This window comes from Maylandia zebra, linkage group LG15, assembly GCF_041146795.1.
Source record: "Maylandia zebra isolate NMK-2024a linkage group LG15, Mzebra_GT3a, whole genome shotgun sequence".
Classification (NCBI taxonomy): Eukaryota; Metazoa; Chordata; class Actinopteri; order Cichliformes; family Cichlidae; genus Maylandia; species Maylandia zebra.
Genome location: NC_135181.1, coordinates 17,659,487 through 17,682,701, shown reverse-complemented (window position 1 = coordinate 17,682,701; position 23,215 = coordinate 17,659,487). Strand labels below are relative to the sequence as shown.

Here is a 23,215-nt window from a genome sequence, read left to right as displayed (position 1 = left end):
AGTAGTTGCTCACGGCTGAATCTGCGTGTCAGAGAGGATGACAGCGCAGCCTGCATCCAAGCAGGGTTTTCAGAAGCAGCAAGCAGGAGACTGTTGGGAGGGAAAAAGTCTGTCTGCGCAGCCCTGAGCACTGAAGAAGCTTTACTTAATTCCATTGCCAGTGGAGTTGCTATAACTTTGCAGAAAGTGTGAGGAGCTGAGAAATTACCTTTGATTTTTCAGAAGATTTTCAAGCTCACGAGTTCATCTTCAGTGAAAGAGAAGACTCTTCGAAGAGACCTTCGGCTGATCATTGTTCGTGATAACGAGGAGCTCTTTTTCAGTCATTCTCTGTGAAAAATGTCTGAACAGCATCGAGGCACCTCAGCAGTTTTGTCACATGGACGTTGACGCCAAACAGCTGTTGCATTTACCATCTTTTCTCAGAACGAAGCTGGAATATTGAGGAGCTAGAGCCTACTGCACCGATGATGCTGACCGGTCTGTTTGCATCGAAGTGCTTTGTACTTAGCAACTGATGAGGATGCGAGACAGTGTGATGACCTACCTATATTTGGCAAATGTGTTTTTCACCTCGTTGGAGAGAAGAGCACAGAGGAAAAAAGTCAACGAGAGAGAACAGGAGAGGGGAAGAGAAAGCCAACAAGAGAAAGTGTGAGGCAAACAGTCAAAGGGAAGATCTACAGAGCCAACTCTGCCAAACTGAAGACGAAGTCAAAGAAAAACAACCTATCAAACACTTGGCCACATGCCCGTTTAATGCTGGAGCATTGTGTTCGCTCGGCGCGATACAGGGTGAGTATGTATTCTGTTTGAAGTGGCTATTAGGCAGGAAATTAAAGAGCTCAGAGGAGCAGCTGTCAACTGACCCTACTTACTGTTTACTAAAGACGTATTAGAAATTCTGACATGATAAAATTTTGATTACTGAATAGCAAATGCGGCCTCAGTTACTATATTAAGGAACTGTGGAACATGTTCTGTGGCTCACAGTTGCAGAGCTGTGCAGTACATTTTGTACTGTGTGGATTTAAAACCATCATAAAAACATGGTTTAATTGACCTTAGAGACACTTAAATAATTCACAAAGGGTTTGCTGGCATGTTGTGCATTTACTTAATGCAGAAGGTACAAGTAAAGTAATTCAGTTTAAAGTATCATTAAAAGTCATGGGTTTGATAAGCCAGCATCCTGACGCTTGATCTGCTGTTTTATTGGAGGCATAAAAACTTTGGGACTTGGTGGCTTTCAATGTCCTTTAATTTACTTGTTATTTTCTTAATTATTATTACTTTGCTCTTGAAACGCAAACAGAAGCTGTTATACCAAATGTTTTGTCTTGCTCGGCAAAAACATGTAAGACCAAAAAAGCAACAAATTATCACATTTGAGAAGCTAAAACGGTTTTTATTTCTTTGGTTGGAAAAAAAAAATTCTTCTACTCAGAAATAATATTTTCTGAGATTTTTAAAACACAAAGCTCTAATAAAAAGCTACATAAAAAGAGCAATCCAGAGATTTTTCCTCTATAGGAAACTGATTTATTTTTATAGTTTTCTTTAATGAAACACAGCAAATTGTAATGGAGAAAATAATTGAGACTGAAAAAAAAAGCCTTGCTACAATTTTTCAGTCAACTATCAAATCAGTTTTCAAGCAATTATGTCAAACATCTATTAGTAAAAAGCCATCTAAGCCCATCAACTGTGACTTTGTAAAACTGAAATTAATTTTTTTCAACCTTTCATAATCTGGTGAAAATAAAAAGTTAATGTAATGGCACTCAAACAAAGGCACAGGTATTTAAAGACGAAAGTGGGTGGGCTGATCAGTGGGATGATCTCAGTGAAGTGTCTATGATCCACCCGCAGCTTTATTTAACCTCACACCATAACCCCACTGGCGTCATCTTAATGAGCAGTTCCAGGGAAACAAACCAAGCACCTGTAATGCTTTGTTTCCTATTTGTGCTAACCAGACAGTACATAATTGGCCTCATTCCTCTGCTTTGACGCCAGTCTCTTCCAGCGTACATGGCAAATCTAGTATCTATAACAACACCGGAACATACATATTAATGGAATGATTGGGACTATTAATCTCAGTTAGGAAATCATCCTTGTGTGTGTCAATCTGGTTAGCCGAATCACAGAAGCTCTAATGTGATTTCCTTTTGTTTCATTATGATTGAGCTTTGATAGAGGCCCATTAGCAGCCTTGGTAAACTACGGCTGCGGGGGAGCAGGATTGATCCTTGTGTTAATGTGTACAGATAGATGACAGTGTGAGGATGTAAATAACTGGGCAGTAATTTCCCAGTCATACAGGCGCATGGACTCACATGTACAGAATAAGGGAACTGCATCATTGGTTCATTTCTCCTAGCAACAGAATAATCAACCTCCAACGATGTGAGGACTAAAACTGACTCTGTAAAGCTAAAAAAAAAAAAAAAAAAAAAAAAGAAGAGGAAAAAAAGAAAAGAATTCTTGAGAATTGAAAGCAACTTAGTAGATTAAAATTCAACAAATGCATCTGTTGTTCACCTTATTCATGACCGAGGTGATGAAAACCTTTCTGCACAAAAGAAGCTTTAGAATGAACTGCTCGCAAAATATCTCAAGTATCAAAAGCACCAAGGTTTCATCCTTGAAAAGTTACCTCACTCTGGAATCTGCAGTCATGAAAAGGGTCTGTTGTCTCCTGACGCATTGGAAGCACTGGATGTTATAGAAGGTGTAATCAGAGTCTTTCAAAACACATGAATGCTAAAAGCACTTGGGATGTTTGGACAAGCAGGAGGGCTACATAATAGCCATTTGTCAGGCCACAAACAACAGAAATCAGCTCGACCTTCAATTCAAATCAAACAGTCTGTTTACATAATTTCCCTGTTGGGCTCCATTTTTCATAATCACACCAAGTAGAGGTTTTAATAGAGCTTTTGCAAACACAAAGTCAGGCACTGTATCTCCCAACAGCTCAATTATATATGTTTAAACAGACTGGCAAAGGAAATTCACCAAATGTCTACAGGTCTTTATCAGGGCTGCGCTAAATTTTCCAGTTGGATTTTGGGCGTGTGCTTGAATTTGTCCAGCATGCATATATCCATGCTGAGAGATGAATCACTGCAGCAGCAAATGCATCTGGACACATAAAAAGTCCAAATGAAATCTAAACAGCCTGAAGTGATACAAATAGAGACTATATCAAGAGCAAGGAAAGCTCTGAATCTCTGAATGTAAAGAAACGCACTGGTGCATATATGTGATATAGATACCATATTTCATTATCAGGAAATAATGATAATAATAATTAATATTATTATTATTCTGTTCTTATTAGCTAAATACATCAGATGAACAAAAACACAATAACTAAGCCAAAATATATAAGCAAGCAACCTTACTTCTTCCATAGTAATTAAGAGGGTAAACAGCAGCTAAAAACCCAAGAGCTACAATCTGAGTACAATTAGAAAAAGACCAAAAAAAGTATAGCTTGTCTGGAAGTGCAGCCAGAAGCAAACGAAAATGGAAGCACAGCATAGTCTGCATCTGAACAAACCACAAGACTTATAGAACAATGTCCTTTGGACAGACAAGACCAAGGTGGAGATGTCTGGCCACAGTGCACAATCCAACATTTGGCAAAAAACAAAGCACAAACTCCTCATAACAACTGTGAAGCATGGTGGTGGAGGGATAATGATATGGGCTTGTCTTGCACCCTGGGCGCTTTGCATTGAGTGGACCATGAACCTTTCTGTATTATCAAAGTATTCTCTAACCAAATGTGATTGGATGCAAGACAGTGTGATTGGCCAATCTGACCAACAACTAAAGCTTGACCTATATTGGGCTGTGCAACAGGATAACTGTCCTGAGCAAACCATCAAATCTCCATCAGAAAAAGAATCAAAGAGATCCAATGGTCCAGTCAACATCAACCAAACCCAATATCCCCAGACCTGTTGTTGTTCAATAAACGTAATATTAAACTTACTAAGGTTGGACTTAAATTATTTTAGACCCAAGTAAGGGTCGGATTAATTTGATGATGATGGATAAACCTTGAAAGAGGGTGCACTTTCTATTTTAACATTACATAATACCAACTTTTCAGTTGATCAAGGAATCCTTGTTTTAGATTAAAAAAAACAAAAAACACACTTCCACTCATTAAGATTCAAGAGCAACTACATGAAAACTTCCCTCAAACGGTTTTGAAACATTCCATTATGTAACACTGTAGGTTCTGACAGCCGTGCCTCAGTGAGAATTATAATTATAAAACTGGCCTCTAACCTGTCCAACTGTTGACTCATTTTAAGAAGACGCTCACTGCATATCTCCATCTGGCAGCGATGTCAAGAAAAAGTAGCTGCCAAAATTAAAAGGGTAATTTTATCTTTTCCGAGTCATTTCTTTGTCCCAGTAGTGGTGTTAAAGGTGCTGACAAAACTATTTACACTACTCAGGACAGGAAGAGGAGCTAATGACAGTGATTTATTTTTTTCCACGCAGCCTTCCTTCCGCCTACATTCATTTCTCGGCTGTTTTGCTTGACGAACAACACTCCCTTTCTTCGGTTCAGTAAAGTGGTGATTTATTTTTGTGATTTACAGCAGCCCGACTTACAGTGATAAGTTATACATCACATAGAGGCACAACTTGTTATATTTTCAGCTTTCTATGTCAACACAGACGGCAAATTCAACTAAAGTGCAGATACTCAAGAATCGTTTGCAGGCAATGACTGCCCTAAAGTCTGGAATCCACGAACATAAAAAAGCAGATTTCCTCCTTGACGATATTTTGCGAGGCCTTTACAACCGCTTCTTTGTGGATCTCTCTGTCTTTCATTTTGACTTCACATACATTTCAGTATATTTTAGTTAACTGTTCTTCTGTACAAGTGCTATTTTGCAGGATTTGACCAAATCTGACCAAAAGAATATGTGACTATACTTTAAAATTCATCAGCGTTTTTTTATTGGAACCTTTATTATCTCTTGTGATTTCTTGATCTTGTGATCTTTTGTGGATTTCTAAAATAACCTTCTTTTTCTTAGAACATACCAAGCTCTTTATTTTCCAATTCCTACTGTTCCCGCCATCTGCCTGATGGTTTAGTTTGGTTTTTGGAGCTTAGGACTCGCCAGTTTCTTTCAAGAGTTACAAACTTTCAGATTTAAAAAACAATAACAACAAAAAAAAAGGTCAAAATTATACTCTATGGAATAAGGTATAGAGACAACTCTGAGAGTCAACGGCGTGAACACACAAAATCTGGGTAGGAGAATTTTTTAATGAATCATATAAACACAAGATTTGACAGAAAGTACATCAAGGACTGGAAATTGCCCCATTATTAATGCCAAAACATCAAACTATTCTACATGGATATATTATGGACGGCAAAGTTTTTCTGTGAGCAGAACAATTTGTGTTTTAGTCACATTATTGCTACAAATAAATGTATCCATAATAACAATTGCATGGAGAACAGAAGCCTCAGCATGTCTTCACTCAACAGTACACACACACAAAGCGCTCTGCAACATCACATTTCATGTATTTTGCTACATATTTTGCAGTTATATAACATATTGGAATGTTTGTCAAAGTACCCTTATTAACATGACTCAGACAGATCTGAAACATGCTTGAAAAATGTCTGAATAATACATTGTGTTGTACAAGAAGCCTGGAATTTGCAGAAACTGTCTGTTGTCAGTTGGTGACTGTGAGTCAGACTCTTCCCCTGACCTCTGAAAAATACCTGCAATCTCACACAGCCTGTAGAAAAAAAAAAAAACAGTACAAGCACTCATGCACAGCGAGTAGTACTAGTAGGTTTATTAATTCAGTGAATTAGTGTTTTGTGATCGTCTACAGCAGGTCAGCTGTTAGAAGTCCCAATCTGGATAAATCCTCTGCCCCACTTCAGCTGTCAGATTTATCCAGTAAACAGCTGACGCAGCAACAAAGGCTTCACATACTTTCCATCAATTTATGATGGAAGATGATGCTCTGATATCAAAACATATTAATTCTCCTTCATTTATTCTGCCTCTCCCTGCTCTGAACTGTCATGCTGTTTCTTGAGTGAAACACACCAGTAACTTATTCATCTGATCCCCTCGTTTGTGACCCACTCGTGTGCACCGCTTTCAGAAATTCGTGCTGGTCGTAATTAACTGACTGTTTCGGTTTGTGCTAATAGATTTCTCCGAGAGCTTTCCACTTTTGCTTTTTTCTGATCAGGGCCTCAAACTGATTTGCTCAAATATGTTTTGGCACTTGAAACAACTAGGGATCGAACCAGCATCCCCACACTCTCTGGACATCCTGCTGTACCTCCACAGTCATTTACAACAACAAAAACTTAACAAAATCTTGCTGTTTTCTCCAATAAATGTCAGGAATATCAGGAAAAACAATCCACACCAATTGTTTTGGGTTGCCAAATGTACTCAGCTCCTATAGAGGAGATCACAATATTATTTGCTCTCATCATGTAGAGTATAATGTACTTGATGAGAAAACAAAACATCTACTTGATTAAAATGTTGTTTAAAAAAAAAAGAATCAGCTCACGTCTAACGCCTCCATCACACTGTAGGTAAAGCTCTGCTCTCGACCCGTCTGCCCTGGGATTTCGAATCTCGTAAGAATTGCAAGGTACATAACAAAAGGTTGAGAAACACTGCTGCAGGCCATTTCTCTCTTGAAATACATAGAAGTACTTCCGACCTGTACATTCTGTCAAATCTTGTCAATAAAGCAAACAAAATACCTCAACACCCTTACAAGATAAATAAATAAAGTCCACAATAAGTATTTTGTGAAAAGCAAAGCGGAAACAGGTGGTTTTTATAGTGAATTCCTGTTTTCATGGCTACCTTAATTGGCCAGAAAAACTACTCTTAAAAGCATCGCCGCCCACGTACAATTAAGTATCCTCTAAAGAGCGGCAGCCTCTTGCTGTATGCCATGACTAATCTGGCAATGTGGGCAAAACACAGAGACGAGAGATCGGAGTCAAACAACTCACAAGAGCACCTTTGGCATTTACACTACAAGAGAAGGAGAGAGAGCGACACGGCGCTGCAACACTCCAACTTTCTAATGGCGTGAGGAAAAAAACCCCCACAATCCTACAAAAACAGTTCACTGCTGAAAACACTCACCCGAAGTTAAAAATGGCCTCATGACTTTCCCCAAAAGCATCAGCCTGCACAGTTCAATCAGTGTGAATGCCTGGATACTCAACTGAAAAACATAACTGACAGAAGACATGCTACTTGGAATAATGTGCCATACTCGGCGAGCTCTTGATTAGTAACATGTGCGATGGAATTCGGCTAATTAGAGCTTGGAACCAAAAATAAATGAGGATGACTGATGAGGTTTGTCAAACATGAGTTTCTGATCATCATTGAATTTGTGAATTTTCAAGCCAGAAATTGCAATAACTAGTCTTCAGCCCAGAATGTTGTTAAAACCAGTTAAAGCAGCACCATTTCATTTTGTTGCCAACTGTGGCAACACAATGCTGAAGTAAAACACTGGAATTCACAAAACAGCTGCCAATTTATAAATCCAGCATGCTGAGGAACAAATTAAGATTTATCTTAAGTGATGTTTCTTACCAGCTGATAAATGGGAGTCCAGTATTTACAGGCCTCCTATATTTGTAGCCGTAAGAAAGAGACAGACCATACAGCTAAAGCTACAACAGTTACCCAAAGACTTCATTTTTATAAGCTACACCTGTCATAATAGAGATCATTTTAAGCCTATAAATATTGGTAAGTGCAGCTTTAGCACCATGTAAGACAATAAAGTCATTTACATGACATAAAAAAGGGGAAATGTAATCATCTGCATGACTGCTTAGCTTTCATTAGTTAAACCAAGTGCAATGTGTTGGTGTGACCCTACTTTGAATAATGGCATCTTAATGACCATATCACATCCTACTGCTCCAAAAGTTTAAATGATCTAATGTTTGATGACTTTTTTTAGACTTCCACAGCAAAACAGTAATTTATCCAGTCAAGTACTCTGCCACCTGCAGCAGTGTGTTATGCAACGTACTCAGTCAAGCTGACAAGAGACTGGAAGTAGAAGGAAAGCAAAGTGCAGGGAGATTTGTACTTTAGCATTCCTGCCAGAAATGTGTAAGAGGAAGGAAGCTAAGCAAAGTCAAATTCAGAATAACCTTTATTATCCCTTATTGAGGACAAAAGAAGAAGTGTCAGGCCTAAAAGCCTGTCTACAGAAGATGAACAGAATCTAAAAGTCATGTTCTTTAGAAAGAAGAAAAAAATCCAGCAAAGACCGGACACCAGACCTGAAAGATGTTCATCCATTTACTGTTCATCGAAGCCTCATAAGAAATTCTCTCGGTGGAAAAGTGGCTGTCAAAAAGCCGTTCTTCAGGATGGGAGGCAGGGGGAAAGGCTGACATATGTCAAATGACACAAGAACTAGACTGAAAATCAGTGGCAACCTGTCTGACGGAGTGATGAATCCAAATTTGATATTTTTAGTTTAATATGTCGATTAGGAGGTCAAAAGAGAGTTACAACAATGAGTGTTTCCTGTAAAAAACAGATGTTTTGGAGACTGTGTCATGGTTTACCTAGTGATGTTGGGGATCCAATCTAATGTTACTGAAAATACAGTCAGATTTTAATCTACCATGCAATACCATCTGGAAAGCATCTGATTGACAGTGGCTTCATTTTTCAGTATGACGGTGATCACAAACAGTCATGCACTGGCCTCCCAGAGCCCAGACCTCGACATTAATAAAGCACCGAGGGATCTTGATAGAACAGAACAAGAGGCAGCCAGCATCCAAAGAAGAGCTTTAAATGTCCTTCAAGAAGCCTGAAGAACTAATCCCGAAGACTACTTAAAGAAATGACAAAAAAGCTTGCCTAAGAGTTCAGGCTGTGCTGAAGAATAAAAGTGGTCATATCAAATACGGACTTTGAAACTCAGAGTTATACTGCATTTCCATTTATATCTGCAGAAGTTTCATAAAATCGCTAAATCACTAAGTCCTAACAAAGAAGAACAAGAAAATAACACCCTTGATTCTTCTGTATTAGACTCTGCGCTGATTTTCAGGCAGTCTTGGATAAATCAGCAAAGTATTCTTTAGAAGAATACTGCCATATAAAAACAACCTAGATATATACTGGTCACATAATACATACTCCATGTAGAGATGTGGTTAAAGCTGTGAAAGAGTTCACTGAAGTGGAAAAGAGGCACTGAGTCATAGCTAACCATAGAATTTAACACCACTACAACAGTGTCAAATGTTAGCAGGATGTATGATTGATTCTTTAAATGCATGGAGTAATCATGTTTCGTCTCTTACATTCAGAGCGCCTAGAAAGAGGTTTGCATCCACAACATGAAATCCAGTTTTTGTAGCAGGCTTGAAACAGAGGCAATCCCTGAAATATGTATTAGTATATATTTCTGGTAGTGTTTCCAACGACACATCACAGATCAACCAGCATTACTGAAAAGTAGACGATTACAGATACGCCTCTTCAACTTGTTTCATGTCGTTTTCAATTTCATCAGCGTCTAAAATTGACGGACATAACTTGAAGAAAAAAAGAACAACCCAAGCCAAATTCTTTCTTGAACCAGTAGTCCAGACTGTGACGAGGGTGAATCAGCTCAGTTAATCAGTACCCATGGCATATCTGACGGAAGCAGAAAAAACATGACAGTAACTGTAAAAAGAAAACTTTTTTTTTTAAACTTCAAACTGCCAAATCACCAGGGAGGGATTTGTCACCGCAGAAAGCCTAACGCAAATAAAGCTCAAGAAAAGGAGATGAAGATGTGCCATGAAAACCAGAATGTTGGCAGACGTTTCAGGTCATGATTACTGATTTCAATGCCATCAGCCTGGGAATAGTCAGGATGTTTACAAGGCAAGACAAGCTGCTCACTGAAACTCAAAAAAATTACTGAGCTATGGTAACCTGCTTGTACCTCAAGCTCATGATGCTGCCAAATCTACACCAGTCACAGTTAATTAATTACCAGAAAGCCAGCAGGAATTCAAAACAAGTATGAACTATTTTGTGATTTATGTTCAGGAGCTGGGAAAATGAAAAAAAAAATGTTCCTAAAATATTTCTAGACTGTTTTTAGATGTTTGCATATACTCAGCATGTCATGCTAATTCGTGCATTGTAATGATATCTTTGAAATGTTCTTTTTCCAAGGTGCAATGTGCAACATATATCTTTAATGACAACAACAACAAATTGGGTTCAAACATTTGAATTTATTTTGAATTTTCTCTAATACACAAGGGCTTACAAGTACAGTGGGGCAAAAAAGTATTTAGTCAGCCACCCATTGTGCAAGTTCCCCCACCTAAAATGATGACAGAGGTCAGTAATTTGCACCAGAGGTACACTTCAACTGTGAGAGACAGAATGTGAAAAAAAAATCCATGAATCCACATGGTAGGATTTGTAAAGAATTTATTCGTAAATCAGGGTGGAAAATAAGTATTTGGTCAATAACAAAAATACAACTCAATACTTTGTAACATAACCTTTGTTGGCAATAACAGAGGTCAAACGTTTACTATAGGTCTTTACCAGGTTTGCACACACAGTAGCTGGTATTTTGGCCCATTCCTCCATGCAGATCTTCTCGAGAGCAGTGATGTTTTGGGGCTGTCGCCGAGCAATACGGACTTTCAACTCCCGCCACAGATTTTCTATGGGGTTGAGGTCTGGAGACTGGTGTTAAGCAAAAACATCTTATTTCAAATCTCACTGTGTATCATTTACATGCCCTGTCATTATTTCATCATTATTTCATTAGTCTGCATCACTGATCATCAGTTTATCATCAATATTATCATTGATCACTTAGTAGATCTGCTATTCCAGAATAAAACACATTCTAGATATAATACTATACTCTGTCATGCAAATAGCACCAGAGGAGCTGGAGGTCCAGGTGCTCCACAGCGAGTCAGATAAGGACAGTGGACTTTTGTTGGCCTGAACCCACAATTGCACAACATATCACACACTTGTTTGTCTCTAAAGTAGCAGCTGATGTCTATGTGCGTTTTAATAAAATAATTTGTGTTGACCCACTATGGACTCTCAGTCGTATGTCTCTTCCTCAAATTCGAACCACGACACTGGCTAGGCCACTCCAGGACTTTCAAATGCTTCTTACGGAGCCACTCCTTTGTTGCCCGGGCGGTGTGTTTTGGATCATTGTCATGTTGGAAGACCCAGCCTCGTTTCATCTTCAAAGTTCTCACTGATGGAAGGAGGTTTTGGCTCAAAATCTCACGATACATGGCCCCATTCATTCTGTCCTTAACACGGATCAGTCGTCCTGTCCCCTTGGCAGAAAAACAGCCCCATAGCATGATGTTTCCACCCCCATGCTTCACAGCAGGTATGGTGTTCTTGGGATGCAACTCAGTATTCTTCTTCCTCCAAACACGACCAGTTGAGTTTATACCAAAAAGTTCTACTTTGGTTTCATCTGACCACATGACATTCTCCCAATCCTCTGCTGTATCATCCATGTGCTCTCTGGCAAACTTCAGACGGGCCTGGACATGCACTGGCTTCAGCGGCGGAACACGTCTGGCACTGCGGGATTTGATTCCCTGCCGTTGTAGTGTGTTACTGATGGTGACCTTTGTTACTTTGGTCCCAGCTCTCTGCAGGTCATTCACCAGGTCCCCCCGTGTGGTTCTGGGATCTTTGCTCACCGTTCTCATGATCATTTTGACCCCACGGGATGAGATCTTGCGTGGAGCCCCAGATCGAGGGAGATTATCAGTGGTCTTGTATGTCTTCCATTTTCTGATGATTGCTCCCACAGTTGATTTTTTCACACCAAGCTGCTTGCCTATTGTAGATTCACTCTTCCCAGTCTGGTGCAGGTCTACAATACTTTTCCTGGTGTCCTTCGAAAGCTCTTTGGTCTTGGCCATGGCGGAGTTTGGAGTCTGACTGTTTGAGGCTGTGGACAGGTGTCTTTTATACAGATGATGAGTTCAAACAGGTGCCATTCATACAGGTAACGAGTGGGGGACAGAAAAGCTTCTTACAGAAGACGTTACAGGTCTGTGAGAGCCAGAGATTTTCCTTGTTTGAGGTGACCAAATACTTATTTTCCACCCTAATTTACGAATAAATTCTTTACAAATCCTACCATGTGAATTCATGGATTTTTTTTTCACATTCTGTCTCTCACAGTTGAAGTGTACCTCTGGTGCAAATTACTGACCTCTGTCATCATTTTAAGTGGGGGAACTTGCACAATTGGTGGCTGACTAAATACTTTTTTGCCCCACTGTATATGAACTGAGAGGTCAACACCCTCTCGGTCCATGGTAGAGTTCCTTTAAACTGGTCGTCTTCCTGGCAGGAACCGGGCTTTTAAGCACAGCTCAAAGATTTTCAATACAATTGAGATCAGGGTTTTGGGAAGGCCATTCCAGAAGCTTAATGTTGGCCCACGTTATTCCTTCCAAAACCAGTTATGATGTGTGTTTGGGATCATTGTTCTACTGAAACAACCAACTCTGTGCTATCTGACATGAGACTGAAGAATTTCAAGGCAATCCTTTTTCTTCATTATTCCATGCACTTTGTGCAATGTACCAGTACCACTGGCAGCAAAGCAACCTCAGAGCATGATGATATCGCCACCATGCTTACAGCTGGTACAGTGCCCTTAGGTTTAAAACAGGGGTGGGGAACTCCATGCCTCAAGGGCCGGTGTCCTGCAGGTTTTAGATCTCACCCTGGGTCAACACACATGAATCAAATGATTAGTTCATTACCAGGTCTCTGGAGAACTTCAAGACATGTTGAGGAGGTCATTTAGCCATTTAAATCAGCTGTGTTGGATCAAGGACACATCTAAAACCTGCAGGACACCTGCACTTGAGGCCTGGAGTTCCCAACCCTTGTTTTAAAAGGTTGCCCTTTAATCCTTCAAAAATACCTTTTGTCCTTGTAGCCAAATCATTTCACTGTGGTGTTCCTGCAGTTTCCATTTCATGGCAGGCTTGAGTGTTTGTGGTTTCTGGTTTGTTCTTAAACCAATTTCCTCTCCTTTGAGGGTGACTGTCTGAGACTTCTTCTAGACCAGGGGTCTCAAACTCGCACCCCGGGGGCACTTGCAGCCCACATCACCCCTACTTGCGGCCGTATATTGACCTGAAGAAATATAATGCAATTTGGCCCTTGAAGTTACTTTTTTTGTTAGCGAGGAATTGTTTGTTGTTGAGTGCAATGTTAAAATAATTTCTTTAAAAAGCAAAAAATGATTTAATATGAAGTAGGGCTGCACAATTAATCGTTAGAAAATCGCAATCTCAATTCATACTTATGTGCGATCTCATTTCCAAATGACGATTTTAAAAATTTTTTTAAAAAAGAAGACGACGATTGTACCGCATTTTGATCCGGGACGTAATCTGCATGAAAACAAGCGCTCACTCTTCCTGCTCAACAAATGACAAGGGCGGAGCCTTATACCACGTGATACAGAAGCTGGCTGCTAAAATTAGCAGGGAAAAAACAACGGAGAGCACGTCAGGGATGACGAGAAAGTGACAGGAGAAAATCCGTCCCGGTCAACCACCCAAACACCAATAACGGGAACCTTATACAGCGCTTCCCTATACCCGTCGAACTCCCGCAGGCACAAAGAAATTACGGAGGCTATCACTTATCACCTGACCAAAGATATGACTCCCGTCAACACTGTGCAAAACGAGGGATTTAGGAAAATGATGAATACCCTAGACAAACGCTACACAGTGCCATCCCGCAACTATTTTTCTATTGTTGCACTACCTGCTCTATACACGCAGCGTCGAGCAACGGTGGAGATGGTACAACATTTTGCGGCAACGACAAAATGTGAGACATTTGTTGTTTTTATGTTTATTTATTGTTTTTATGTTCAGTCTCAACTGTTACGAAGTTGATGTGCAGTTAATAAGTGCAATAAATATTTATAATGGAAAAGAAAATCGTGAGAGAATCGTGATCTCAATTCTAAGCAAAAAAAAAATCGTGATTCTCATTTTATGCAAAATCGTGCAGCCCTAATATGAAGGCAATATGAGCAGAGAGTGCAAACATGTTCAGGGATTGCATATTAGTTCAGTCAGAGAGTTTGTGTAAAGAGAACAATTTTCAATAGCAGTCAAAAACTAATATGTCTGCATTTTTATTTTGTTAAATACGAACAAAATTATAGCAGAAGTGCTGCCACTTGTACACGTGTGCCACGTACATACAACTGGTTAGAAAAAGGCTCCAAGAGATCTTCCCAAAATGTGTAAATCTATGGTCCTCTTTCTTAGATTTTCAATGAGTTCTTTGGACTTTCCTATTGCTCTTATTGGTCAGTCCAGCAAGTGCTGTCAAACAAATCCTTTATTTGCTGGCAAAGAGAAACTATCACTTATACTCAGTCCTGATAACTAAAGTTAACAGGCCTTGTCAAGTTAGAAGACATTGTACTACCTTCATGCAATACTAACTGAAAGATATGAGTGAATGCATATATTTGAGCCTGTATGCCTTCTGAATTCACTAAAACTATATGCTGTGCAATCATTCCAAGAACAGTTTAAAGAAATCATTAAAATCCCAAAATTGTCATGACATCCATGCCCATGATGAGTCTTAAACTTCTGACCACAACTATAAACAATCTTGAATATTAAGCTAAACGTGACAGCTCAACACTGGGGCTGAGAATCAGGGAAATATCTGAAAAAACTTGAGATCTGCTCTTATTAAACTGAACTTCCCTAACTATGATCCTTGGGGGAAAGAAACAGCAACAGAATCAGAGACTGTAGAGAGCCCAGGGGCCCCGACACTGACCACTGAGGCTGAAATTAGCAAACAAGACAAACAAGGATCCTCCATGCAGCTATCTGACAGCAATGTCCATACAGAGCAATTAAAGTCCCTAAGGACAGCAGCAAACATTTCTAGCTAATTAGGAAACGGAGGCAACTTTGGAAAACTACAACTTGACTCAGTGGAGTATTTGCACTAAGTCTACAACACACACGAAAGGTCAACACTCTTTAGAAAAACTGAGTCAACATTTATTTGTGCCAAGTGAAGCGTGATGGTGAAGCATCAAATAAAAACGTAAAAAACTGACTGATTGTTAATCACTTAAGCTTCTAGAACAAAGTCAAAGGTAAAACCCATCCCTCCTGTTGTGGGCTGTATGAGCTTTGCAGGTGTGGCTAGTAAAACAAACATCCTCCTCCAACATCTTGTGGTCACATCTTACCTGCTGAGGCCAGCAAAACATGAAAGTCTGTTCCTCTCTGAGTAGGCGTGTCATCATCCGGCTCTGGCCTCTCCGACTCCTCGTACCGGTCCCAGTTTGACTCCAGCTTCCTCCTGGAGAACACCTGTGTGCTATCATCGTCCTCCTGATAACTGTCCCCTTCATCTTGGTCCTGAAGGAGAACATTGCAGGGTATACAATGACCAATATGACACTCAAGAAAATCAGAAAGCAGAATCAGACAAGAAATCTTAAGAATAGCTAGATAAAATAAATCTGTCAGCTAAGAGACTCAAGTTGAGCATCCTCTGATCCAAATTCTTATACGCAACAGAAGAACATCTTAATCTGAAACATACTTTTATCCACCTGTTCATTTTAACCAATTTAAATGGAGTATTGGTGAGCTTGATTAAAGAAAATGATTAACTTAGGACAGAAATAAACAATACTCTGAAAATTTCTTGCATCCATCTTGCTACAACATTTTTATATGTAGCACATCCATCGGCCACTTCATTGGGTACACCTATTCAACCTGTTCAAGGCAAATGTAAAAATAATAGAGCAAAGAATGTCAAACTGTATAGCAGCCTCCCACCAGCAAACTGATGGCTGCATCCAGTAGAATAACAAACTGTCTCACAAACCCAAAATCATCTCAAAGAATTAAAGCAGTTCTGAATTAAATCTAACCCAGTTCCAGAATACGTAACAAAAAAAAGAAAACAAAAACACCTAAAAAAGTGATTTTATATTGCAGTGGGATTTGGGGACCATTCCTTTGTAAACCAAAAAAAAAAATTATAATAATTAGGAGAAAAAAGATTTTGAGCTGGAAAAAATTTTGGCAACTATTTCTATAATTACCATTTCAAGAACAAATGCCAACTTCATTCAAACTCTGGCACTTTGAGGATTTTCTGAGTTTCTATTTCTAGTCAAAGTAATTTAAATATCTGTTTATTTTTAAGATGTCACCTGTGCTTTAGGAAAATAACACAACTAAACTATTAATTTAGGAAGTAAGCAACAATAAATTAATACTGAAAGTACTCTTTTATTAGCAAACTGCAGGAGGACTGCCTAAACACACAGATCCCAAACATGTTTGCAAATTCCTGACAAATGTGCATAGAAACATCCATTTCAATTGAATTTCTCTGCAAGTATTTTTTTTTCCTCCAGTACCAGAAGAGACTTTTCAGAGTCTGTTATGGGTTTATTGGCTAGGGAATGTATGTAAAGCACAATATTTAGATTTTAAATCCTGGTTTCTGTGAATAATTTTTGTGTTATAGATCACAATGCAAAAACAAAAAACAAAAAAAACAGTCTGGAAAGAAGTCTAATTGTTTTAACTTTTAAAAAGTCTAAACTGCATACCTTTAGTACTGTCACTATGATTTTCCTGCAACAGAAATAATAATTCATTTTGTGCTTCACAAATTGAAAGACAATTTTTTTAAAGTGTTCATTAGCACATAGCTCTTATTTATAATTGGTAGCTAAGCGTCATAATTGGGTGAAGGTATAAACAAAGAATAAACATCACTGCCAAAACTGAACTCATTAAGTTTGCCTGAGTAACGCATTTATCCCCGCTATCTCACACATCTGCAAAAAAAATCTTTTCATAATACTGCCATGGAAAAAACGTGCTTTCTTCTGAACAAGATCATCAAAGAGCTATGGATGCACCAAAAAAACAGAGAAAATGATTGCAATCAAGAGCTCCAACGAACCAAGGGAGATTTTGATGACTGTAATCACAGAGCCCCTATTGTTTCTCTTCTACTGCTGTAGGTACCACAGCAGGGGCATTAACTGTCTGAACATCCCAGTGGAAAAACAACTGCAGCCTCTAGGGTCATATCGACAGGCAGATTGTAAAGTGACAAAGTTAAATTGCTGTGGGAAAAATTTCAAGAGCTTGATCAAAATGTTGACACATGTAAAAGGGCTCAGTGTAGCTCTATACAGTGCATGCTGGTAGGATTTATTAGATGACGATAGCACGAACAACAAATAATAAGCATGGATGGATTTAGCTTATATTTGCACACTTCTCATGTCAGCTAATGCATATTGACTCGAAACTTACTGTGAGTTTGCACATTATTTCAATGCATAGCTATATTTCAAAGTTTGCACCAGCTGCTGGGATTGTTTTGCTCAGACTAACTATAACACTGCCTAACTATCACCCTGAAATGAGTTTTAGTTAGGCCGAATTGAAGAAGTAATCCCATGTAGCTTTGCAATAGCATCTGTGAATGTGTGCGTCAGCGCAGTGACGTAAACTACAGGATTCAAAAATATTTTTCAACAAAGTTTAGGACTAACGCAAGGGGACTCGGATTCCCTGCTCTCTCTCACCCGCTGATGGAATTCAGCAGCATGGGCGCCTCCTCCACGTCCACGGCCGCGATGATGTTCTCGTTTACCCCGCCCGCGGTGGTGGCCTCCTCTCCCTCGGCGTTCACCACCAAAACTGTTGCCGTCGTTTCCACCGCGGCCACCTCTTCTCCCACTGCCTCTGGTTACTCTACCTTCCATTACTGTCAACAGTGGCCGGACAGCTGAGCGTGTGACGCCTCACAGTTGAAATGGGTGTTACACCCAATGATATCCCACGGCAAAATTGTTTTGATTTGCTAGTTCCGGGCCTCAATTTGGCTAAATGAATATCTATCAGTACCATATAAAAATAATTAACTTTTCACTTTTGAATGTTTTATATATTCTTAATGAAGAAACTCTATGTCAACTAGAACTTATAAGCAAATAAATACTGCATATATTATTATATTATATGTATTATAATATATAGTATTATTATTATTATTAATGACATATAGAATTTTATAATACATTACATGCACACACACATATATAATGATGAACCTAATGTTTTATTCTACCGTATAAATATTATACTTAGATTACAATAAATCTGTTACGCTTTTTACGAACTACGTATACAAGTTAAAAATCTAAGTAAGCTACCGTCACTCTGATCAAAAGTGAATTGTGCTAACTCATTAAAAACATCTCTGTGTGTAATTATATCTCATTGCTGTTCTCTTTTCATTGCAGGTAACTGCTGAATCCGCATGAGGCTACAAAGAGATATTTTCCAACAGTAACACAGCTCTGTAACAAACCGTAATGGATGCTTCAAACAGTACTTTTGGCAACACTTCACAAGTCTCCGCTGCTCCTCACAGCCTTTGGGAGGCTATAACCATCGCCACGGTGTCGGCCATTGTCAGCCTGATAACAATAGTTGGTAATGTGCTAGTTATGCTGTCCTTTAAAGTAAACAGTCAACTTAAAACTGTAAACAACTACTACCTACTGAGTCTGGCGTTTGCAGACCTCATCATAGGAGTTTTATCCATGAACCTGTATACCACATATATACTAATGGGTTACTGGTCCCTGGGGAACCTTGCATGTGACCTCTGGCTAGCAGTAGATTATGTAGCCAGCAATGCTTCAGTTATGAACTTACTTGTTATCAGTTTTGACAGATACTTCTCCATTACAAGGCCACTGACATACAGGGCAAAGAGGACTCCAAAGAGGGCTGCCATTATGATTGGTCTGGCATGGTTGGTGTCATTTGTCCTTTGGGCTCCACCCATTCTGTGCTGGCAGTACTTTGTAGGAGAGAGAAAAGTGCAAATGGACCAGTGCCAAATCCAGTTTTTAACAGAGCCCGTCATCACATTTGGGACAGCCATTGCTGCGTTCTACATCCCAGTCTCTATTATGACCATTCTTTACTGCAGGATTTACAAAGAGACGCAAAAACGGACAAAAGATCTAGCAGAGCTGCAAGGGCTCACAAAGGAACATGTTCCAGAGGGGGCTAAACCACAGAAAACTCTTATTCGTTCATGTTTTCATTTCACCCGAGAGCCAAGAGATCAGAGTCAGGCCTCCTGGTCCTCATCTAATCAAAGTAATGCCACAAAAACTACCACGAGGTCAGATGAGGCATGGGCGAAAGCAGACCAGATCACGTCTTTTAATAGCTACACGTCCTCAGAAGAAGAGGAACAACACGTTTCAGTAGAAACCCCACAAGGATCCTTCAAAGAGCCAGGAAGTGGAGAAACTAATAAAAATGGACAGGTGACTGATTATGCAGAAGATGAGTATTTTTCCACACCTCAAAAAAAGAGCAGCAAAAAGTGTATCTCATATAGGTTTAAACTTGGCTCAAAGGGTAAAAACAGAAATCCTATGAGCGCAACATCATGCCCCCTTGAAGCAGAGCTGCCCACCAAAAATGCCTCCCCCTCCTCATCCTCCACCACCTCCAAACCCATGGACACTGCCCTGAAGAACCAGATTACTAAGAGAAAGAGGATGGTGCTGGTGAAGGAGAAAAAAGCAGCCCAGACTCTTAGCGCCATCCTCCTGGCTTTCATCCTGACATGGACGCCATACAACATCATGGTGCTTATCTCTACTTTCTGTGTCGAATGCATCCCGACATCTCTGTGGCACCTGGGCTACTGGCTGTGCTACGTCAACAGCACCATCAACCCAATGTGCTACGCTCTTTGCAACAAGACCTTCCAGAAGACGTTCCGCATGCTTCTGCTGTGTCAGTGGAGGAAGAGGAGGAGAGGTGAGGATAAGCTATACTGGGGTGGACAAAACCCAAATGTCAACAATAAAATGACTTAATGTGTCCCTGCAATATTACACCAGACTTACTTTTGTCCACTTTGTTGGATTTTCTTGACATATACAGTAGTCAGTGGTCTTCTTCAGCATGAAGTGCCACATGTGATTTTTGTGTTAAAATATCTGCTGGTTCAAAATGAGCTGAGCCTGATGAAGCGCCTAAACGTCTGCTGTTATAAGAAAGAAAGGTGTCTGCACATTCTCACATAATTAAAGGTTAACAAACAGGTTCAGATGTTTTCTAGTCGGTCTTGAAGCGATATACCACTGCTTCTACACATTAAAGTCTGATTACAGACCTACAGATTGCATGGCCGCTGAGGGAGCTGCGTGAAGTAGGGCTGTCCGTGATGTTTAAAAAATGAAATATCAACATTGTGCTAATAATGCATGTATGATAATCATAAATAATTGTGTATTTGTTCTTTTTGTATGCTTTTGTATAGTTATATGGATTTAGACTCTATTGCCACCTGAATGCATTTGTGAGGTTAATTAATGTAAAAAAGACACAATAAACAAAGTTACTGATTAATTTGAATGATAGAATTATTGCTATTTTTAATAGATATCGTGATAATAGCAATATTGTGAATCTTTGTTTTTGTTGTTTTTTGGTCACGATAATCATGCAGAAACGTGATATCATGACAGCCCTAGTATGAAGTCTGATAAACTGCCTTGTGCTACATCATATCACTTGAGTCAGCGTCCGTTTTAGATGTCTAAGGGGTGTTGAGTTTAGAAACAAGTGATCTTATCAAACTTCTGTAGGCTAATGGCTGTGTGACATGGACAAAACTGTTTTTGGTTAAGTTGTATGGTGGGTAATACAGGCACTAGTTGTTGTTTTTTTGTTGTTGTTGTTTTTGTTACAAGAATAGGAAAGTCAGCAATGAGATATATCTCTCTTTCAACTCCTGTCATTAATAGTTCAAAACGAGTTAATGGCGCACACATTTAAATATTTGTAATATACTTACACTCCCATATCCTTCCTCTCCATATGGGCAATACTGCTATCCCTTTGCAACTGAGATCTAAATGTACTCAGACACTAAAATATATGGTACATAACATATATTATGACTAAACAGTCAACACTTTTATTGCAAGAAAAAAGTGACATTTACATAAGGCAAAAAAAAAAAAAAAGCAGAAGAAACAAAAAGTACAGAAGGAAATAAATCCGGTGTAAAGGTTGTTATGGCTTTATGTAACGGGTGTCAGACACTTTGTCTTCTATCAAGTCTTTCTGACCTACATCAATAAGGTGAGGCGCTGTTATGCGTGTTTATTAATCCCTTTGTCCAGTCTGATTTTGTGGCAGTGTGTAAACTGCTTGCTCAACTCATACTAACTTTATCATAATAATAATAATGGATTGCATTTATATAGCGCTTTTCGAGACCCACAGTTATTAAAAAGAATTAAGAAATGTTAACTAGAAGATGTTCGTAACACAGACAATCTCAAAACCTGCTCTTGGTACGCTGCACTGATATCTCTTGTACACTTTTTTTTTTTTTTAATTTGTCTTGTTTTCTGTTTTCAGTACCTGTGGACAGGCAGGAAATCATTAATGAATTGCAAAATGTGTCTTTTTTTCTGACAATGTAAGAATGAAAAACAAAATTGGGTCAATATTTATTTTTAAATGAATTTTTATCCTTTGAGACTGTTAAACACTATAAAAGTCTGATGTCTGTAGTTCCCCCAATATCGAGTCGCTCATTTAACTACAAAACCTGCTTTTACTTTACATTTTTAAGGAATTTGTAAAAAGTGATGTCAGGTATTCAGTTACACTGTTAAACACCATACTGATGATATTTTTAGGCTAAGGACTTTTAAATTGTTCACAGCTGCCCTAGCTTCATTTGAAGACATAATTCCAAACCCAGCTATATTGTCCTTTATCATCTGTTTACATAGCAGCTTCTAGTACTGGACTTCTAACCTGTTTTCTATTTGCATCTATATTGTGATCCTCTGTGACCTGCTTATTACATGTTTATATAGTAAACAGAGAGTAAAGCGCTTAGTTCTGCCAACATCACCAGGATTACAATCATTTTCAATATAGCTAATTTACAAGATAATAAATAAGCTGTGTTTATAATTTACACATGAACTGTAACTTCTGCAAGGGGACACCTGCAAAATAAATAAAATAAAATTCCTCCCTCCCTTGAGATTGTGGAGCAATGGTAACCATCTCCAAAATGGGTTATTTTGTGTTGAAAAGACTGCAACTTTAAAACGTCCGGTAAAGATGGTAACTCTTCCTCTAGTTGAACTTCCAACTCCAGGAATGTCGACTGTCATTCTGTTTTAAAGTCTTGTATTGTCATTTAAACAGTGAATTATTATTATTTTTTAACATTATGTATTTGTTTGCATTTGGGGACATTTGCAGAAGTACCTTGAAGTAGCTGTCAGTGGCTGCAAAGCAGCAACTACAACTGGTTCACTGGTTAATAAACCAAATAAAAATTAAAAATCAAACATGGTAATAAAATAGCATTCTTTCCAAACCAGTGGCCCAAGCAACAACCACGGCCCCTCCTTCAATGGCAAGCCTGTCTCAAGCCTGATTACAGTTGTAACAATCTTTTTTAGTAAAATATCCTGGAGTCAAAATCTCTGATCCTATCCTTTCAACCTCACACAATTCATAATTCTCCTTTATACTCTTGCACTGTGTATAAATGACATAGCATAAGCTCACATATTTCAAAACAAATCTGTAACAGGAATAACATATTTCACAGATTGTGTCGGATTTTACACTTCACAAATGGTGAATGTAAATTGTTTACAGTATATTATTGTTCAGTGAATGTCTTTTCCTCTGTTTTCTATCTTGTTGATATTTGATCATGTGTATAAGGGCTAATCGGTACATTTATGTGCATTTACAGTTGCATTAGTTTAACACTAGTAATATGAGATTAAGATTGTTATGGACACCTCTTGTCTTCTTTTTGCTGTAAAAAGATGAGTGATGTTGTAAATTATTTCACTTTTTTGTCTATTATGATGTAATGTTAAATGTATCTTTCTGATCTGAACTCTGTGCCTTTTGTTCTGCTCATAGCAGCAAAGATTCCTTTGTGAAGGCGCTTGTGCTTACTGT

General features: G+C 38.8%; 2 protein-coding genes across 2 annotated transcripts in view; one reads left to right on the top strand and one right to left on the bottom strand.

Annotated features, from left to right (window-relative positions):
* The window catches only part of aven (apoptosis, caspase activation inhibitor), a 56,880-nt gene extending 38,883 nt beyond the window's left edge, over window positions 1-17,997 (bottom strand). Inside the window, exons 1-2 of the mRNA XM_014414553.3 lie at window positions 17,752-17,997; window positions 15,373-15,544 (exon numbers count right to left, since the gene is read on the bottom strand). Coding sequence (XP_014270039.1) covers window positions 15,373-15,544; window positions 17,752-17,931 — 352 coding nt within the window. The 5' untranslated portion in view covers window positions 17,932-17,997. The remainder of the gene's footprint in view (window positions 1-15,372; window positions 15,545-17,751) is intronic.
* chrm5b (cholinergic receptor, muscarinic 5b) lies at window positions 1-23,187 on the top strand. The gene is made up of 2 exons (XM_004550546.6): window positions 1-795; window positions 18,472-23,187. The coding sequence occupies exon 2, from the start codon at window positions 18,544-18,546 to the stop codon at window positions 20,074-20,076; it is 1,533 nt and encodes a 510-aa protein (XP_004550603.1). The 5' UTR covers window positions 1-795; window positions 18,472-18,543; the 3' UTR covers window positions 20,077-23,187.
* Window positions 23,188-23,215: the final 28 nt, after the last annotated feature.

Coding starts and splice junctions, on each gene's coding strand:
- chrm5b (XM_004550546.6), top strand. CDS start 18,544: ATGGATGCTTCAAACAGTACTTTTGGCAACACTTCACAAGTCTCCGCT.